This window comes from Poecilia latipinna, unplaced genomic scaffold, assembly GCF_001443285.1.
Source record: "Poecilia latipinna isolate Pla-1442-1.1 unplaced genomic scaffold, P_latipinna-1.0 Scaffold10, whole genome shotgun sequence".
NCBI lineage: Eukaryota > Metazoa > Chordata > Actinopteri > Cyprinodontiformes > Poeciliidae > Poecilia > Poecilia latipinna.
Window position 1 is genome coordinate 326722 of NW_015112626.1, and position 18060 is coordinate 344781.

General features: G+C 39.5%; 1 protein-coding gene across 1 annotated transcript in view; it reads right to left on the minus strand.

Moving 5' to 3' along the window:
• Positions 1-3778: 3778 nt before the first annotated feature.
• foxo1a (forkhead box O1 a) overlaps positions 3779-18060 on the minus strand; it is a 36688-nt gene continuing 22406 nt past the window's right edge. The window contains exons 2-3 of the mRNA XM_015029365.1: positions 8797-8988; positions 3779-7382 (exon numbers count right to left, since the gene is read on the minus strand). Of these exons, the coding sequence (XP_014884851.1) occupies positions 6201-7382; positions 8797-8988 (1374 nt within the window). The 3' untranslated portion in view covers positions 3779-6200. The remainder of the gene's footprint in view (positions 7383-8796; positions 8989-18060) is intronic.

Sequence of the window (18060 nt, forward strand, 5' to 3'; positions counted from 1 at the left end):
AGACGAGACCGAGATCATCAAAAATGGTCTTAAGACCGGTCTCGAGACAAAGACTGACTTCGAGTACCACAACACTGGTTCATTGTTCTTTACCAGCTTGATCAGGTGTGTTGAAACAAGGAAACATAAAGAAGTTTCCGAATTAAGGCCCTAGAGGACCAGTGTGTGACACTTGTAAAATTGTTTGCTGCAGCTGTATTATGTTGTCTCCTTAGTCTCAAGCAATTTACAGACTAAAACAGGTTTTCATCCAGGATTGTTTTGTATTTAACTCCAGCCTTCTTTCCATTAAGTCTAAACTGCTTACCTGTCTCCTGAAAAAAGCTTCCCCTCAGCATGGTGCTGTCACCACCATAGAAATGGTGTCAATCTGTCACAGTTTGTGCTGAAGTGTACTTCATGGAAGATGATAAAGGAGGAAAGCTTGGTTGTGATCTGCGGCTGCTTTGCTACATCTGGCACAGAGCATCTTGAATCTGTGCAGGGTACCTTGAAATCTCATGACCATAAAGGCAGAGTGTCTGCCTAGTGTCAGAAAGTTTGGTCTCAGTCACAAATCATGGGTGTTCCCACAGAAAAATGACCCAAAACACAACTAAAAACTCCCAAGAATAGCTAAAAGCAAGACACTGAACAGATTTAAACGGTACGGAAGGTCTGTGGAAAGAGATGAAACACACCAGCTGGAAAAGGCACCCTTGAAATCTGAGATAATGGAGTAGCTTGTCCATGAGGAGTGGACCACAACACCTGTGGACAGGTGCAGAACTCAACAGATAAATAAATTGCTCGATTTCTTTTAAAAAAAAAATAAAATAAATAAAATCTGTGTAACAAAATATGAAGTTATAGATCCTATCATTTTTGTCCAGGTCTGTTACAGTAGTTTGTAAAATGATTTTGTCCAAACACATTTCAAAAGTAATGTTTGATTTTCATTAGTTATTTCTTAGTATTTAGTTTATTTATTATTTCTTTCGTCAGTTCCAAGTTATTTTGGTGACAATTGTGGAATTTTCATTCAGTGATGGCATGGGCACAACTACATATTATTCAGGTGGATGCGAAAACATAAATCGGCGCCCCCCCGAGACGAACACACGTGAAAGTTAAAACTCTCTACATTTACATTTACATGTGCGTGAGGTGAAGGAGCGTAAGCGTGCGGTGAAGTGTATGCGAAGGCATCATCGGGGCGCTGCCCCCTCCAGACCGGGTTTTGACGCCCCCTCTGGTGCAGCGCCCCTATGCGTTGCATGTGCTGCATACCCACTTTTTGCGCCACTGAGTGATAGAGATGTACAGACGATGTTGACCACGTGTTTATGTGCACCACCACTGTGTGTTGCTCTGTCTGATAAAACCCCAAAAGAAAGAAATGTTTGGTTATCGTGTGACAAAATGTGAAAAAGTTCAAGGGATTTAACGTTTGTTGAGCTTTACGGGTCATCTCATTTTCTTCTTCAAGGACAGCGACAGTCTGGCTGCGCCAAACTAAAACAAGATTTCAAATGACTTTTGTGCCCACAGAACGACAATTCCAACACATTTTTTTACACAGAAGTACATTTATTTAGATCTGAAAACATTGATATCAAACAATATTACATTTTCTTATCATTACAAATCAGACTTCACAATTTCATATATATTTTTTTTAATTAAGTAAATGTAACAGATTTTGACTCTAAACTATAACGTGGGAACTCTTCCTCTTGTTACGAGGAGCCCTTTGTAATAAATGTAAGTAAAAGTGCATCATCTAAATTGGTCCAAAACATGCCTCTTGAGCAGGACTTCTCTGATGAATAAATATTGTGTATTTTCAAAATGCAATATAACTTCACAATTTTTTTTTAAGTAATTTGCTTTTTGTTGCTATTTTTCTAAAAACCTTTGATAATTTCAGTAAAAACAGTATAGTTAAAAGCTTAGCATATCGATCACTGCATCATCTATTTTCTAAATAAACTTCATTTCCCCCCCTCAGCCCCCATATAACTATCAGGAACATAAAGATTTGACAAGAACAACACCTTAACATCACAGGGTTATGTTACAATAAAACATTTTTTGTTAAAAGTTCAAGGGGTGGGGGGGGGGAGAAGAAAATATAACAGCAACATAGAATTAAGGAATACAATGCATAGATTCAATCATCTGAAAATGTAGAGATATAATTTACTTAGTACAGCTCCTCTTTAGCTTTTAGAGTAAATCTACATAGATTTAATACAGTTAATCCTGACTTGAGTGACCGGCACAAATATATTTATACATTTTTACATAAAAATTATATATATGGTTCTGAACACATCACACGATGGAGACGTTGAATATATCGCTTTGACCTCAAAGGCAGATTTGGCTATAGTACATATAATGGCATGTTTGGGGTTAAGGAAAGGCAATGCCTGGCATGCAGGCCAAGCAGCAGCTTCTTTGAGGGCTTCTCTGCTTTTTGTAAAGGGTTAAGAATTTAGCTTTAGTCTTCTAAGATTTGACTAGTCTGGCTGTACTAAAATGTTACTACGTTTACATGCTCAAACTGAAGTTTTCACAGAACATTTATCTGTGTTTCTAAAGCTGAAGTCATGTCAAAAGAGGTTGTATAAAAACCGGCAAACGCAGAGTCCTCAACAAAACAAGATTAACTCTTGTCATTTTCCAGATACAGCACCCTCCACAATTTTGCAACCCTGGTAAACATGTGCAACAAAAAAAAAAAAACCCTTAAATGATATGGAAGTAATCTAAAAAGGATAAGAATGTCATGTGAACTTATAGGGATCAAAGGTTACGTTGCTAAGATATTTGAAAAACATAACATCTCCTTATGAGTGCCATTTAAAGCAGTACCTGAAAGTGGATTTAGTGTAAAACCTACTTTTCATTATATTACCATTAAATATACATTTTAACCCTTGTATAACAAACTTCATTTAAGACGAGTAAAGCTATTTTAGATTTAAGTGAATCTGTTACAACTCATAAACAGATTGGAACTGCAAAAATAAACTATGTTGATTAACAAAAAGTTTATCTCAACATTCTTCTGTGGTAACGTCTTGGCTGATTATCACTATACATTTGCCTTCAAATAAATTAAATAGGCAAAGACTTTTTCTAAGTTTAACAGTTGTTTAAACTATATTTTTTTAATATGGGAAGCTTGCTCTACTAAATAAATGCAATTGGTTGGATTTGAAAATATATATTCTGTATGAAATTATGCTGCTGCTGCAAAAAGGAATTGTTACACAAGGCTTTACCAGGTGTTGCCAATAATCGAGGGTTGCACTGTAAATCCCACTACTAAAGTTACTGTCAAACTTAGTTTATTAAATTCCTTTTTATTCCTGATCCTCTTTGCCTTTTCACCATGAAATGAGTTTTCAGACACATTCACATTTTTGACTCTACATAAGATGAAATGTCTGTTAGTGCAGCGATCAGCGAGAAAATGCAAATATACAAGCTTAAGATCAGACTAACACTCAGTGGCATTCTTTTTTTTAGGGACAATAAATTTAGTAAACCTTTTAATAAACAAAAATTAGGTGCCATCAAGATATGTAAATATTTAAAGAGACAACAACAAGCAGAGGTAGGAGAGGACAGAATAAGAGAAGTAAGGCTGTTCTTAAAGACAGCATCAGAGGGCTCCTTTGGATCAACTCTAACCTTTGACACCAGAAAGAAAACACAACAAAGCTCTGGCACAGGCTGGTTATTAGCGTGAAAATGACAGCAGCAGCGCTAGGAAATTTCTTTCATCCAAACTGTCTGGAACTAGTAACATTCACAGCACTAAATGTGTGTTCAGTAAACCTCAGCAACAAAGTTACAAAGTTTTTTTTTTCTTTTGAGCTCCAGAAAAGCAAACGGAGATTAGAAATATTTTTTTTTTCTCTCTTCAAGACTGCTGTATTTGAGCATCTCCTGGACTGTAGACATTTACAATATTATCTGAGCCTGCAGTCAAAAATCTACAATTTCAGGCACAACAAATAGGCCCCTGTGGTATTAAGGTTCAGAGTGACGAATAACTCAGAACGATTCCGACGTCCGAGTGCAGTTTGTGCACCAGCGTAAATCTATATTAACCTCAAATAACTTAGCTCACAAATATATACTATATCTAGTAAACATGTACTGCTTCATTTTAATATACATTTTCAAAGTATGTACAAGAAATCAGCCTGACTGACCTGTTCACCCAACGTGTAATTAAAAGATCCAGTTTTCATTTTTATTTTTGAGCTCACTTCTGCTGGTTTGATTTTCATTTCCTTTCTGTAAACAGTATTTACAAACTCAATAAAAAAAAAGAAAAAAAGAAACAAGGAACAAATATTACAAACTGTTCGATTACATTATGTACACTCAGGCAACAAGCATGTTCTTATGTAACAACATTCTGAGTCCACTGAGAAATCTCTCATTTTTAAGCACTTCAGTCCAAAAAGACACAAGACGCGTTACCTTCATCGTTCGACAGAAGCTGAAATCAGTTTTTGGTACAAAAAGCTTGACTGATGGAACATTACAAACAGCTTGCGAAGGTGTCCATCTTCTGATTGTTGTGCCGATGATGAGATGTATTTGGCAGTGTCTGTAACCTTTTGCGTGTAAACTGGAAATACAGCGCCTTGCAAAGGTATTCATACCCCTATAACTTTTTCCAATATTTTTTGTCAGGTTACAAAAACAAACTTCAATGTGTTTTTACTGGGATTTTATGCAACAGACCAACACAAAATGTGCATAAATGGTAAGTGGAATGAAAACAACTCAAAGTTTATAAACTGTTAGACATAACAAGCTGAAAAGTGTGGTGTGCTTTTGTATTCAGCCACCTTTAGTCTGAGATTCCTAAATTAAATCCAGTCCAATTGAATGCCTTCACCTAATCACTAAATAGAGTCCACCTGTGCTTATTTACAGCATTATTAAAAATCAAGAATCAACATGCCCAACAAGCCAGTGAGCAGGAATCAGAATTAATTCATAAAACAACATCAAAAGCTCTAATGGAATATTTATTTATTTACTTTTTGCACCATATGCAAATACAAAGAAGCCCATGGTAACTCTGCAAGAGTTACTGGTACCACAGTTCAGGTGAGAGAATCAAATTTGGCCTTTATGGATAAATGGCAATTATAATGCCATTGTTGAAAGACAACAATGCAATGTTTAAAATTTCTCACAAGTAAAGGGACAGATTATATTGAAGAAGTCACTCTGGTCAGGTATGACTAAAACTAGACTTAAACATTCTGACATGCATACAGAGCAGGGATTATGAAGGAATTCTAATACTGCCAATCACCTCTGGAAAATATATGGATGCTGAAACATGATGCCGTCAGCATCATGCTGTCGGGATGCATTTTTTTGAGCCATGTTGGGGAGATGGATGTTGAAAAATGGAGGGCAATACTGAAAGCAATACTGCTGGAGTTTACAGAAGACTTGAGTCTGGGGAAGAAGTTGACCTAGCAACACGAAAACAATCCTCAATCTGCTATCAAAGCTAGAATGGAGCATATTCATGTTTTAGAAAGGACCAGTCAAAGTGCAACAATAAAATCCAACAATTGAGAGTCTGTGTCAACACCTGAAAACTATTTGCAAATGTTCTCCATCCAATCTTATTGGGCTTGAGCTATTTTACAAAGACGAATGAGCAAATAAATATCAGTCTCTAAATATGTCAAGATCCAAATGTGTAAACAATGATAAAAGACCTGGAGAAGTGATTGCAATGAAACATCTTGAACAAGAATTATTTTTTTTGTCACATTCACTCTTAAATTGTGTTGGTTTTTGTCATGAAATTCCAGTGAAATATAATTGAGTATGTGATTGTAATGTGATAAAACATGAAAAACTTTAAGGGGTACTAGCCCTTTTCAAGACACTGTTTGTGTTTCAGTTCGACTCTCTTGTTAAGGCAAAATGTTTGGCACTTGGAGAAAATCCTGATCTTGTCTTCATTGGCTCTGAAGTTGACATGTCCATAAAGGGTCTGCAGAAATAATGTTGCCTGAAAGTATAATTTTGGAGCAGAAATGTTGCTGCATGTCTTTTTTTTTTTTTTTTTGGGATACGAAACTTTAATCTCATATTTAATTTTCTTTCTTTGCCTAAACAGCATTGTGTCACTTGAGTAAATCTCTGATTGCCTTCACTTTCTACCCGGACACCCAGCTGTGTGTAGTGGTCTTCACTCCATGTGAGAAACCTTGCTGGGTCACAACTGGCTCAAAGTTGAAGTCCAGTGAGTCGCCGTCCATGAGCGTTTCATGGAGCACCCTCTCCACGTCGATCTCAAACTTCTCAATGGACATGTCATCAAGGTCGCTTGGAAGTTTCTCCATGTGCGATGGTACGGACATGCCCGCTCGACCATATCCGTTGGTGTTGAGAGGACAGAAGCTGCCGGGCATGGCTCCCCCACCGAGGTGCCCAGGGAGGCCATAAGGCATCTGCATGGGGCTTTTGGTGACAGGTAGACGGGCGCCGCCCCCGTTGTAGCTCAGCGACATGAGCAAGCGGCCATTCATAGCTGGTGACGCGGCCTGGCCTTGGCTGTGCACGTTGTGGGGGTGAGAGAGACCGTGCGGGTGAGCGTTCCCTCCTGCCATGAGTTTGACTGCATGCTGGCTGCTGCTGTACGGTGGCAGCATGCAGCTCCCGCTGGACTGAGACACCACTGTGTCCACTGACGGCATCATCTCGCTGTGCTGGTCGGTGTCTGACGTCAGCAGTTCCTTCAGGAGCCCAGCGGGGCAGCTGTACTGCCCCATGCCGGGCACGAAGCCAGGCTTGTTTTCTGACAGAGTCTGCAAAGGCATGGATGGCAAGGTGTTCATCCCAGCTTGGCCGTAGACGCACTTGTGGAACTCCTGCTGCGACTGCGAGCCCATGCTCGGGGAGCTGTAGGCCGGGTAACCGGGGCTCGGCTGCATCATCGGTGAGGGGGAGGACTGGGAGGACCCGGGGGTCGTTGCCCCGCCTCCGACCTGTGAGTTGTTGGGCGACAGCAAGTTCAGGTTGTCCAGGAGGTTTTCCATGACATTCTCAGAACTGTGTCCCAGAGATCCAGTCATCTCGGTGAGGCTGGGCAGCGTGGCTGTCATCTTTGATCCTGGAGCTCCAGGGTAGCCCATGTGCACGTCGGATTCCCCGAGGTCGTCCTCAGGCACAAATGGTGAGAGGCGCCCACTAACGGTGCTGGCATTGGAGCTGGTCCGAGGCCTGAAGCCGTTCCAGGCGTCGTAGTCATCATTACTGTGGGAGTTTGGGCTGCCGGGCCACTTGGAATAGGAACCTGGGCTGTCTGCGCTGCCATCGGGGCCACCCTGCAGGGACAGCTATGAGGAAGAAACCAAAGGGAAATTATCACTGTTCGAGCGATGAAATGGAGAAATTAATTTAAACTTTCATTTAATTTACACAAAAAGTAATTATATTCTAAGTAAAGTAAATAAGTCTAAGTTCAAAGGAGAATGTATGTGTTTATAGAGCAATTTTGTTTAATTCCTTAGCCTACTTGGGAGCCTTTCCCAAAGACTGGATGTTATTTACACTGAAAAAATGTTTGAGCACCTCATAAAGTTTGCAAGGGTGAATAATAGTTTTCATGCTTATAACAAGGTGCAGAGCAACACAGTAAACCATGTACAGTTTCTTTAACTGTCTGTGCTTCAAGTAACTTATATAAGGATAACTTAAACTAATAAGAATATGCTCCTGGCTAATTGTTTCCGAGGAAGAAGGGAAAGTAGACTTTTAAATTAAAATCAAAACCCATATTTGGTCTAAAGTTTTTATTATAGACATCAATGGTTGAATTATCATCAAAACACTCTCCAAATGAGTGTCTCCTAATATTGTATCTGGGAGGCTAGTAGATCTTGAACAGGTAGAAACACGTAAAAATTTATCTTTATGGGATTAAGTGCTTATCTTAATCTGAGTAGACACCTTTAAAAGAAGTTAAGCGTCAACTAAAGGAAACCTACCACTACTTGTATAAATAATTCTATCATCGGCAAATAAGAGAACCATAGCTGGATGTAGACCTATTATTATTTATATTAGTACAAAAAAATGAACTGGTCCCAAAATTGATCTTTGGCAAACATCCTTAGACACACATTGGGTTCTGTCAGTTAGGTAGTTTATAAATCAATTCAACATTTTTTAAGTCTTAAGATGTTCAAGTCAGGCTTTTCTTGCCTGACCCAATTTCTGGTTTTCTTTGAGGTCAGAACTGTTGATTCTGACTTTTCCAAGGACTAAACCGTAGAAAACTATAAAAAGTGTTGTAGGTTTCTTGATATAACAGTTTTCAATGCCAGCAGAAAATGTTTAAACATCAAATTCGATCTCTCAACATTCTTATCACTGACGCACTGAATGAATCAGTGATAATCATTTTTGATGAACCACTCAGTGACCAGAGCTCACCAATTGAAAACTGACAGATTTTTGAATGTAACTTAGTTTTAGATGTATCTAAAAAAGAAAACAAGTTTGGCAAATGATTTTTTTGACACACAAAGCAACTTTTTGTTTTTGTAACAGGTAGGACCAGGTTTATTGGGCCGAGGCCTTGTCCAAAATGGTACATGTGGCTTCAAATATATTCTTACAGGCTACTTTTGGCTACACCACATCCAATTTCTAACATTTATTTCGATGACGCACTTTAATTCATTGAAACATTGTCAGAACTTCTGTAAGCAATTGTTTTACACATGGGAAAGTCCTTGACTAACGCACCTTTTTCTTTGCTGCTCTTCCCCTGCTCTTGGAGAACTTGCTGTTGTTGTCCATGGAGGCAGCCCTGCGTCGTGGGGATTTTCCACTTTTCCCGCCTTCTGGGTTCAACATCCACCACGAGCTCTTCCCCGTCCCCTCATTCTGGACGCGGATGAAGCGGCTGTGCAGGGACAGGTTGTGTCTAATGGAGTTCTGCAGGAGAGGGAGGGAGAGGGAGAGAAAAGGATGAGAAGCAGACAAACAGGGACATTTGCCCTTTTCCCAAAACACCTCAGATGTGCTTTATCACAGAAGTGTAAATCCGTGCGTACAGGTGGCGGCCCTTGAAAACATGCTTGCCTTGACAATTGACTTATGAGGAGAGAAGAGAGGTTTTTAAGGTCACTCAACGATCCCATGCTGTTTGCTTTCCAAAGAAAACACACGTGCACACACTCAATAGATGTCAGTGGGTTTACTCCACGAGCAACACATCCTGAACTAATGTGGGCTCATAGGAAAACAGAGAAGGCTATTGTCAAAAAAAAAAAAAAAATACCCAGCAGTCACATTCCACCTGACTCTGTGTCTTGTCTAAACCAGCACGAATTCAAAGGGAGGAAACCGACTAATCTTTCCTCCTTACAGACACAGTAATGCTAAGCTCTGACGTTGCTTAGTGACACCACCAGTGGAAAAACTAATTTTTGAGCAGGAAGCTAGTGAAGCGTTATAAAAACAGGGCAAACAAAAGAGCGAGAATATTGGGTAAATGTCTGCTGAGCAAACCGCAGAAAGCGAGACACTCTTTCTCTTCCACTGCACTCTGACGCCCAAGTCACAAAACACTCAGGACTTCACCTGTTTGTTTGATTTTAAACTCCACACTGACTCAAAGTGCTACTAAAGTGACCGTTTAACCTCAGAAAATAGTTTCAGCTCTGCCTTCGCATAATTTTCTGTACGTATTTAAACATGAAGTAATGAGCCTTGCCCAGACATTACAGTGCCTGCGTAAAGCTTGTTGTTTTGGAGGAAAGGCTGGAAGTCCCGGCACGCACACTGACACACACACACACACACGCATGCACACACACACTCGCACGCAGAGCTTAGCGTGCATAGCAGCCAACGTCATCAAGCCTTTTGCCCGCCGTGAGTCACCGCTTCACATCTGGTTTGTAGTCTGTACCCTCTGTGCTGCCTTCACCTCTGTTTCTACTCATCTCAGCCATCACTTCTTCTCCTGAACTCCAAAATAAGTCCCGTGCCACAAATTAGTGTCACTGCCTATGCGTTCACTTAATAGATGAATATTCTGATTACACAATAATATTGCTCCATTAATCTTGACAGAACTGCTGGAGCAGAGTCGGGTTTGTAGGGTGCCATTCTTGCACACATTTCTTCAGCTCTGTTTTCTATAGGAGTGAAATCAGAGCTTTGTGATGGCTCCTCCAAAAGCATCGACTCTGGTGTCCTTAAGCCACTTTGTAACAAATTATTCAGTTTTATTACAGTCATTGTCTATTTGGAAGACCCGTTTGTGCTTTCAGAGATGTTTCAGTATTTCCGCAGTAGTTTCTTTCATCATGATGCTGTCTATTTTGTTACGTTCACCAGTCACTGCTGTAGCTCAACACTCACACACCATGATGATGACACACCTGGACTTCACAGCTGGGATGTTCTCAGGCTTCCCCCAAAGTCTAAGCATGGCCATTTTGACTACACACTTCAATTTAAGTTTTATCAGAATAATGATAGTATCGTACAAACTACAGGCATATCTTTACAAGATCTGGCTTTTGGTCAACAGATTATAATACCTTGCACCAAAAAGTTGATCTCTTATGGCTATTCCTGTATGTAATGTCATATTCAGTAAATTATGATATGCTATCCAGTGGGGCTTGTTTGTCAGATTAAAAGTACCGTTTGAAAAAAAAAAGGCAGGTATTAAAAAATTCATAAACCCCACATTTCTGTACGTTTTATTTTCTTCTAATGTAATATATCATGTTTTCATCAGAAAATAACTGAAAAAAAAAAAACTCAAGAGAACACCAAATTAATTTAACATAAAAACAAATGTGCAAAATGAAAGATTCTGTCAGTTCTTCAGGGGTTAAATAGTCGTCAAGCCATTTGACTCTAAGCTCCTTGGAAATGGGGAAACTTGCAAGATATAAGAAAAAGAAGTTGTTTTTGTCATACGTTTTACATAATGCATCCTAATAACACCTCTTTCAAACTGTTTAAGAACCCCAAATTACAGGAGCTGAAGAAATGTTTCTATTTTAAGATGCAGATTCATGGCAATTTTTTTAAGTGAGGTACTGCAACATTATTATCAACTTGTGTCACTCTATGCACTTGTATTACTCACTTTCTTTCCCTTCTCAAAGCCTCCGAAGGCCCATTCGGTCCGCCATGGACACTCAATGTAATTATTCCTGAATTAAATGACTTGACTGCTTCAGCCAATTGTCTTGGGCTAGTTTTCATGATCTGGGCTATGTGACAGCCCTTCCCTGATCAGCTTCGCCAATGCTTCTCTCCCGTTTCTCCTCTTCCTGCTGCTGCACATCAGTAGTTATGACAAAAGGCAAAGAGAGAAAAGTCTAGTCATGAGTCTCCGTCTCCCATGACTGCTAAGTGTGCTGCTCTATTCAGCTGTGCTGGAATAAGGAATGCCTGCAATGTGTGGGCAGACGCCGGGATGTCCTGTTACGGCCCTTCCATCATCCTGATGACAGGATGGAGAGAGAAGAAAAAAAGTTGCAGCACTGAAGAAATCTATTATGGCTTGGGTGTGATGATCTAGAACATTTAGTCCAGAAGGAATGGAGCAAAAGAGTGAGCAGATGCGAGGGGACATAAAAGTGCTCTGATGGGAAATACCAAAACTCTAACAGAACTTGGTGTGCTGTGTGGGGAGTGTGGCCCAGGGTGTCTGGTGTGGCCAGTGGAAAACGCTCGTCGTCTGCCCCACTGTGTGTGTGTGTGTGTGTGTGTTTTAGTGGAATGGCACTACGACAAACAGCAACTCTGTTAAGTCTTTGATTCTGAAGCACAGTCTGCCTCAGCCAGTGATGGCGGTTTAAAAAACACACGCAACTGGGGATAAACATGAACACACACAGTTACCCACGTATATGAATCAAAGTCCCTCCGGCTACAGTGTTTTCCAAAATATCCATGCCGCTCAAACTTATTATTCCGTCCCATTCAAGTTTCACGTTTATTTGTGCAGCACATTTCATCAACGAGGCAGTTCAAAGTGCGCAAAACGATAAAAACATAATTATGAAACAAGTAAATAAGCTTTGTCGTGTCAAATTCATCAAGAATAATCATCATCATATACGATGATCTTCCAGTTATGAATCAAAGGCAATTCTAAACAAGTTTTTAGCTTTATTTAAAATAACTCAGTGTTTCAGTTGCGTTGCAGTTTCTGGTAGCTTCTTCCAGATTTATGGTGCATGAATCTGAACGTTGCTTCTCCATGTTTGGTTCTGATTCTGCCTCTAACAGGTTTCAGTTAAGGATTACCTTGTATTTCAACTCTGCCCAGTTTCCCTGTTCACTGGGAAACATTCCCAGAGCATTTTTCAGCTACATCAATATTTTTATGGGGACGGTGATTTCAGGGTGCTTTCCAGCATTTGTTTTCTACAGCATACAGCCCTTTGCATGTTTTGTAGGGCAAAAAGTTCAACCTTTTCTTCTTTCTACGTGACTTGTAGCAGACTAGCCATTTGGAACATGAGCTGCAAATCTCCGTAGCCCCTCCAGAGGGCTTCTTGGCTGCTTCTCTGATTAAATCTTTTCTTCCCCAATTTGTCAGTTTAAGTGGACAAGCGCTTCTTGGGAGGCTCTAGTTGTGCCTTTGTGCCACATTAAAAATTTGCCATTTGTAATAAATGTGGCCAAAAAGCAATATGTTTACTGAATTTAGGGATTCTAGGACGGTGACCGTCGAAACACTTTTCAGACTTTTACTTCAAAAGAAAATGTGTTAGCCTATTTACATGAAATCCCAATGAAATTCAATAAATTTATGTTTGCAACATCACAAAGTATTAATTTTAAGGGGTACTCTACCAGTTTCAACACTGGTACAGGAAATAAAGTGTGTTGCTTTTGGAACCAGAGATGCTTTGTGACAAAGATTTATCTCTGGCTGCAGTACACAGGAATCTAAGCATTCCAGCTAATCACTGTGTGCAAAGTTCAATTGTAATCTCCGCCAACGTGCTAGTATCTTTTAGGAAACAGTAAATGCAGGATTCCCAGCCAGGCAGTCATCACAATCAACATTCCTGAGCAAGGTTACAAAACCCACAATTTCACATAGTTGAACTTTGATTACTGTAGCTGGGGGACATCTTGGAAAAAAAATACATGATAATGATGCACAAAAATAAAACAAATTAGGAAGAGTTTCTGAAAAAATTGACGGAGAAGGCTAAAGTTCCAGTCAGCACACCCAAAAGTCATTTTGCACTAAGATATGCAGCCATAATAAGCAGGCCGTAAGCTGACATTACTGTCTTCGTGAGAGCTCACTTATACAGCCGCAGATACGGAGAGAGAAAACCTCTCGCTGTTGTTCTCGAGCCCACCGTGAGGAGCACCACCTCCTGTTCTCTGAGTCAACACAACAGTACTGGCAAAACAAAAGGAAGTGACCACATGAAAGAGGACTGTGACAGGAAACAGAGCTGACTTCCTGCCTCAGGAAACATGGCGGTCGGTAAGTAGTGAAGAAGGCATGGAATGTGAAGCCGCAAAGGCCGCGAGCCAAGTGGACACCACAAGTTCAATTCAATCCCCGTTCTGTCAGCCAGAGGAGTTTATGTTTAGCAACAGGCACTAAGGCCTGTTGTCAGAGCACATGCATTAAAAGAAAGTAATGTTCACTATGCCAAGGCAGGGCTGAAAGTGAATTACATGAGTGGATGCATCGTGACTCAACATGTAGTAAGTAGTAAGGGGTCGTCTGGGTGGTGAAGGCTGCTGAAGAAATGGAGACAGAGTAAGCTGTGTGTGTCCAAGGCCTGGATCCTTAAAGAACACACTGTGCGAACTTTAAACTGCCCAACTGGCAGTGCTACTGAAAGAACTCTCTGTTTGGTACATCGTTCTGGATTTGCATTTCTCCTTTTTTCTTCTTGCCATCTCCCATTTTTTCTGACCTTTCCATTGCCTATTTTCTCGTGTTCTCGTGATGTTTTTGGGTCTCTTTCCCTTTACATAGTGTCCCAAATTTTCACTTCAAGTTCTCCTCCTCTTCTATTTTTATTTCTTAAATTGATAAAGCACATCGAAAAAGTATTCAAAAGTTTTTGCACTTTATCTAAAAATGCATCAATCCAATATTAGTATCTGTATTGGTGCTGATATAGCAAACAACTCTAGACTGGGTATCACTGATAATATGCCGAAACCATATCTATTCAGTATAATTCTATGGTTTGGCTTTGAGCAGCATCGGGATTTCTTATTTATTTAGCATTATATTTAGAATTTCTAACTGCATTTTCTTATCAACTGAAGGAATTGTTAATTTTACACATTTGACCAAGATAGTTCTTCCACTTATGAACATTTTTCTTCATGAAACTGCTCCAGTTCAGTCAGTTTATACACATTTTCATATAGCAGATTCTCATTGGATGTATTCCTTCCAGGATTGTTTCGTATATAGCTACATCTATCTTCCCATTAACTCTGACTAGTTTTCCCGTCCTTGCTGAGGACTGCAACAAGTGCAAAGATTTTCTTTGGAAGTTATTTTGAAAACCGTTCTTCGTCTTCCTTCCACATCACCTGTTGCATTCTGTTGCTCTTTCATGCAATGTTCCAATAAAATATATTAACGTTGAGGCTGTAACCTAAGAACATGATAAAACTCCACTTATTTCCTTTCTTCTGTCTTTATCCTCACCTTCTCTTACAGACTCAAGCCATGTACTCAAAGAAAACTAACTGCAATGCACCAGAGAAAGTTGTTGGCACAGTGACCTGGGTGCTGACACTTTCAGGGCTGCTCAAATGTCAACTTGTCTAATGAAAAAAATCCCCAGAGGAAAGCGCAACACCACCTACATGCAGCGCTGCTTTGAATCACTTGAAGCCACATATGAAACCTCAGCTGCAAAGCCCATACAGTTATGGGTACGAGCAGCGGTGCTCCCTTCCTCACTGACTGAAAGCGTGCGAGCAGGTACAATGTCACACAGCAGCAGATGCAGCTCTGCACACATTTACCCAGAGATATGGAAGAGATGAAAGTGAAAACTGTGGTTTCCCTGCACTAGTTCCACTGAAGTCATTAGAGAAACGGTGCTGTCCTGAGCAGAATTTCTTTCCTCTTTCGCTGCAAGTGTCTAAGCCTCAACAGTAGGTGTGCGTTTGCATGGGAACTACATTTTTTTTTTTTTTTTTTGTAATGTCTGAGACTATGAAAGCTGACATATAGGCCATTTCCAACCACCTTAGTAAGTAACCCTAAAGCTTCAACCTGGTCATGTCTGGAGGTTAGTGCTGAGTCTGGTTCATTTGGAGCTGTGTGGTTGAGACAGAAGACATGCAAACTTGTCATTAGTTTAACACTGGCTCAGCATGTCTGCCCTCCTAACAACAGCATGCGGTTGCTCACGCTGCTGCAGGTGAGAGGGCAAGACAGCAAGTGACGGCAAAGTACATCCCACAAAGATCACAACGTCATCAAAAGATGAGTCGAGCTGCAGCTTTCTGCCCGTTCTGATCATATATACAGTCCACAATATGGAGCGGAAAGGAACAAATTCTACCATGCACAAAATGGTAGCATCTGGTCAAATCTAAAGTCACCTTTTCTGGAAACTCACATGCGTCAATGTTTACATCTGGCCCAGTGCAGCTCATCTTGAGCCTGGTTCTGAAGGAAGTTTCTTTCTGCTAAAAATGAGTCACTCATATCTACCTTGTGCTTGCCCAGGAGAAGGCAGTTCAACAAAATAAAGATTCAAAGCAATCTGTTGGTTTTCTTGGGATAATTTCTTCCTTGGTACAAATCTAACTATAATGATTTAAGCAGGATCCAACTAAACTTTATAATTTGATTTCAGAATCTAATTGTATTTGGTTTGGTAATATTGGAATTAATCAAACAAATGTTGATGGAATTGGTGCTGAAATAGATGGGTTGTGACATGACTCAAGTAGTAGCCGTCGCTATCACGTTCTATGTGCTGGACTTCACCCAGATAGCAGATTTTGTAAGTCGCTGTTCGTTGCAATTTTAGTTTTTCATGATGGACTTTGCTACTGTACTTTTCATTTTAGACATTTATCTGTCTAAAATGTTTTGTCTAGTTCAAGTGCTTTCACCTTGTTTGAACCCGACCACTGCTCGGTACTTAAGGGTTGCACTAATGTCCACACTCTGTGTGGATGCCGTTACTGACTAAAGAATACTTAGTTATTTTCAGTGTCAGCAAGGTATTCAAATACGAATTCAGGAAAATTGCAAAGTTGAGACGTGTGTGTTTCAGCTAGCCAGCCACAGTAAAAGAACAAAACTTTCAAGAAATAAGAGGAAGGCTGAAAAAATATATGGAGATATTTCTGTCATACCCTTTTGAGGTTTTTAACCTCTGCATATCTGATTTTGGAAATTTAAGAGTAAGGGTAAGGGTGTACTTTCTCAATGGAATATACACAGAGAGAGCAAACTTGAATGAAACATATAACTTTTAGCATGTAGAACTCGTCTTGTTTTGGATGCTACTTATTAGCTAAAATATGTTGTATTTGCTAAGGGCCCTCAGTCTGTTGATGTGGGTCTTCTCAGGTCATTCATAGTGATACCAGCAGGTTACCAGAAGTAGGTTAAGATTTTCTATACTTCTATGCTTCCATTAGGCCATCAAAGCACCACAAGCTATATAATAACATGAAACAGGCACTGAAGAACATCTTCACAATTTTACTTTAAATATAAAATGAAAGCAACTTTTTTGCTTTTTGCTGAAAAAAGCAAAAAAAAAAAAAAAAACTTTGGCTGATGCTGCATTTTGCTACAACCTAAAGGATAATGAACTAAAATTGGACGGGCAGAAGAAAGCTTTACAAAAACACAAGGGGAGATGCCTTGCAACAATTTCTGATTGGTGCATTTCTAATTTCAAGTGACATAATTTTTTACAATGCCTGGATCAGTTGTAATACCTCTACATTTCACTCTTTGTCTTCACAATGATTCATCTCTTTCTATGATCTTTTGCATATCTTGTACTACCATCTTCACAACAGGCTGACGATGCCAGTGCAATTCGTGGTTTACATTGGCATGCAAACCATAAATGTATAACACGTGTGATAATTATCTATATGTATTATATTGTACTACCCAAGAGTCCACTTCTTTGGTGCCTTAAGCTATCTATAAGGTATGTAAAGTGACCATGTTCTTTCTTAATAAAGACAAGAAAAACAAAATTTTAAAAAGTTTTAAAGTTTGAAAATTTTATTTGAAGCTTTAAAATGTATTACACGTTTAATATTTAATAAATTAGGGAATATCTTTACTTTAGTATTGATGTTTTCCTTGATGAGGCTGAATGTTAGAACATGAAGGATGTAGTAGAAAAAACATAAACAGAGTCACATTAGGCCTTCATTAACCTAAACCTTAATTAAATCTAAAGTAATTCACATAAACAATAAATAAATACAAAGAAATCATGCACTTGTTCAGTTCATTTTTTTAACTGAACTAAAAGTCACCAAAGGACATTCTACAAAGTAAACAAGTTAAATGCAAATCCAATTTATTTCTTTCTGCAACACCATAACATTACCACACTTACAAAGCAATCTGAACAGACGGCAATGACTTCATGTGTTTGCAGTTTAATAGGTTATCATCAGCACCAATATTGAACTGTCCAGTGGTAATCACTGAAATCACTGACCTGTTTACCAAAGTCAATATGGCGATGATTATAAAAAGGCAGCGGAAATGAAAGGCCAAACACAGGAAATGCACAGCCCCGGGTCTTATTTTTTTTCTATTATTTACATCCTCAGATTAAAAACAGAAAAAATCCAGTCTGAAAAATGGAAATGATTGTTGTCATTAATGTTGCATAGCAGCGAGCAGCAAAGCAGAGCGCCTCAGGTTTGTCTGGTGAGCAGAGTATAAATGTGTCACTGTTAGCAAAGCTATAAAAAGGAAACTGTTTTGCCACAATTTCTTTCAGAAAGAAAGCTTTTGGAACAAAAATGGAA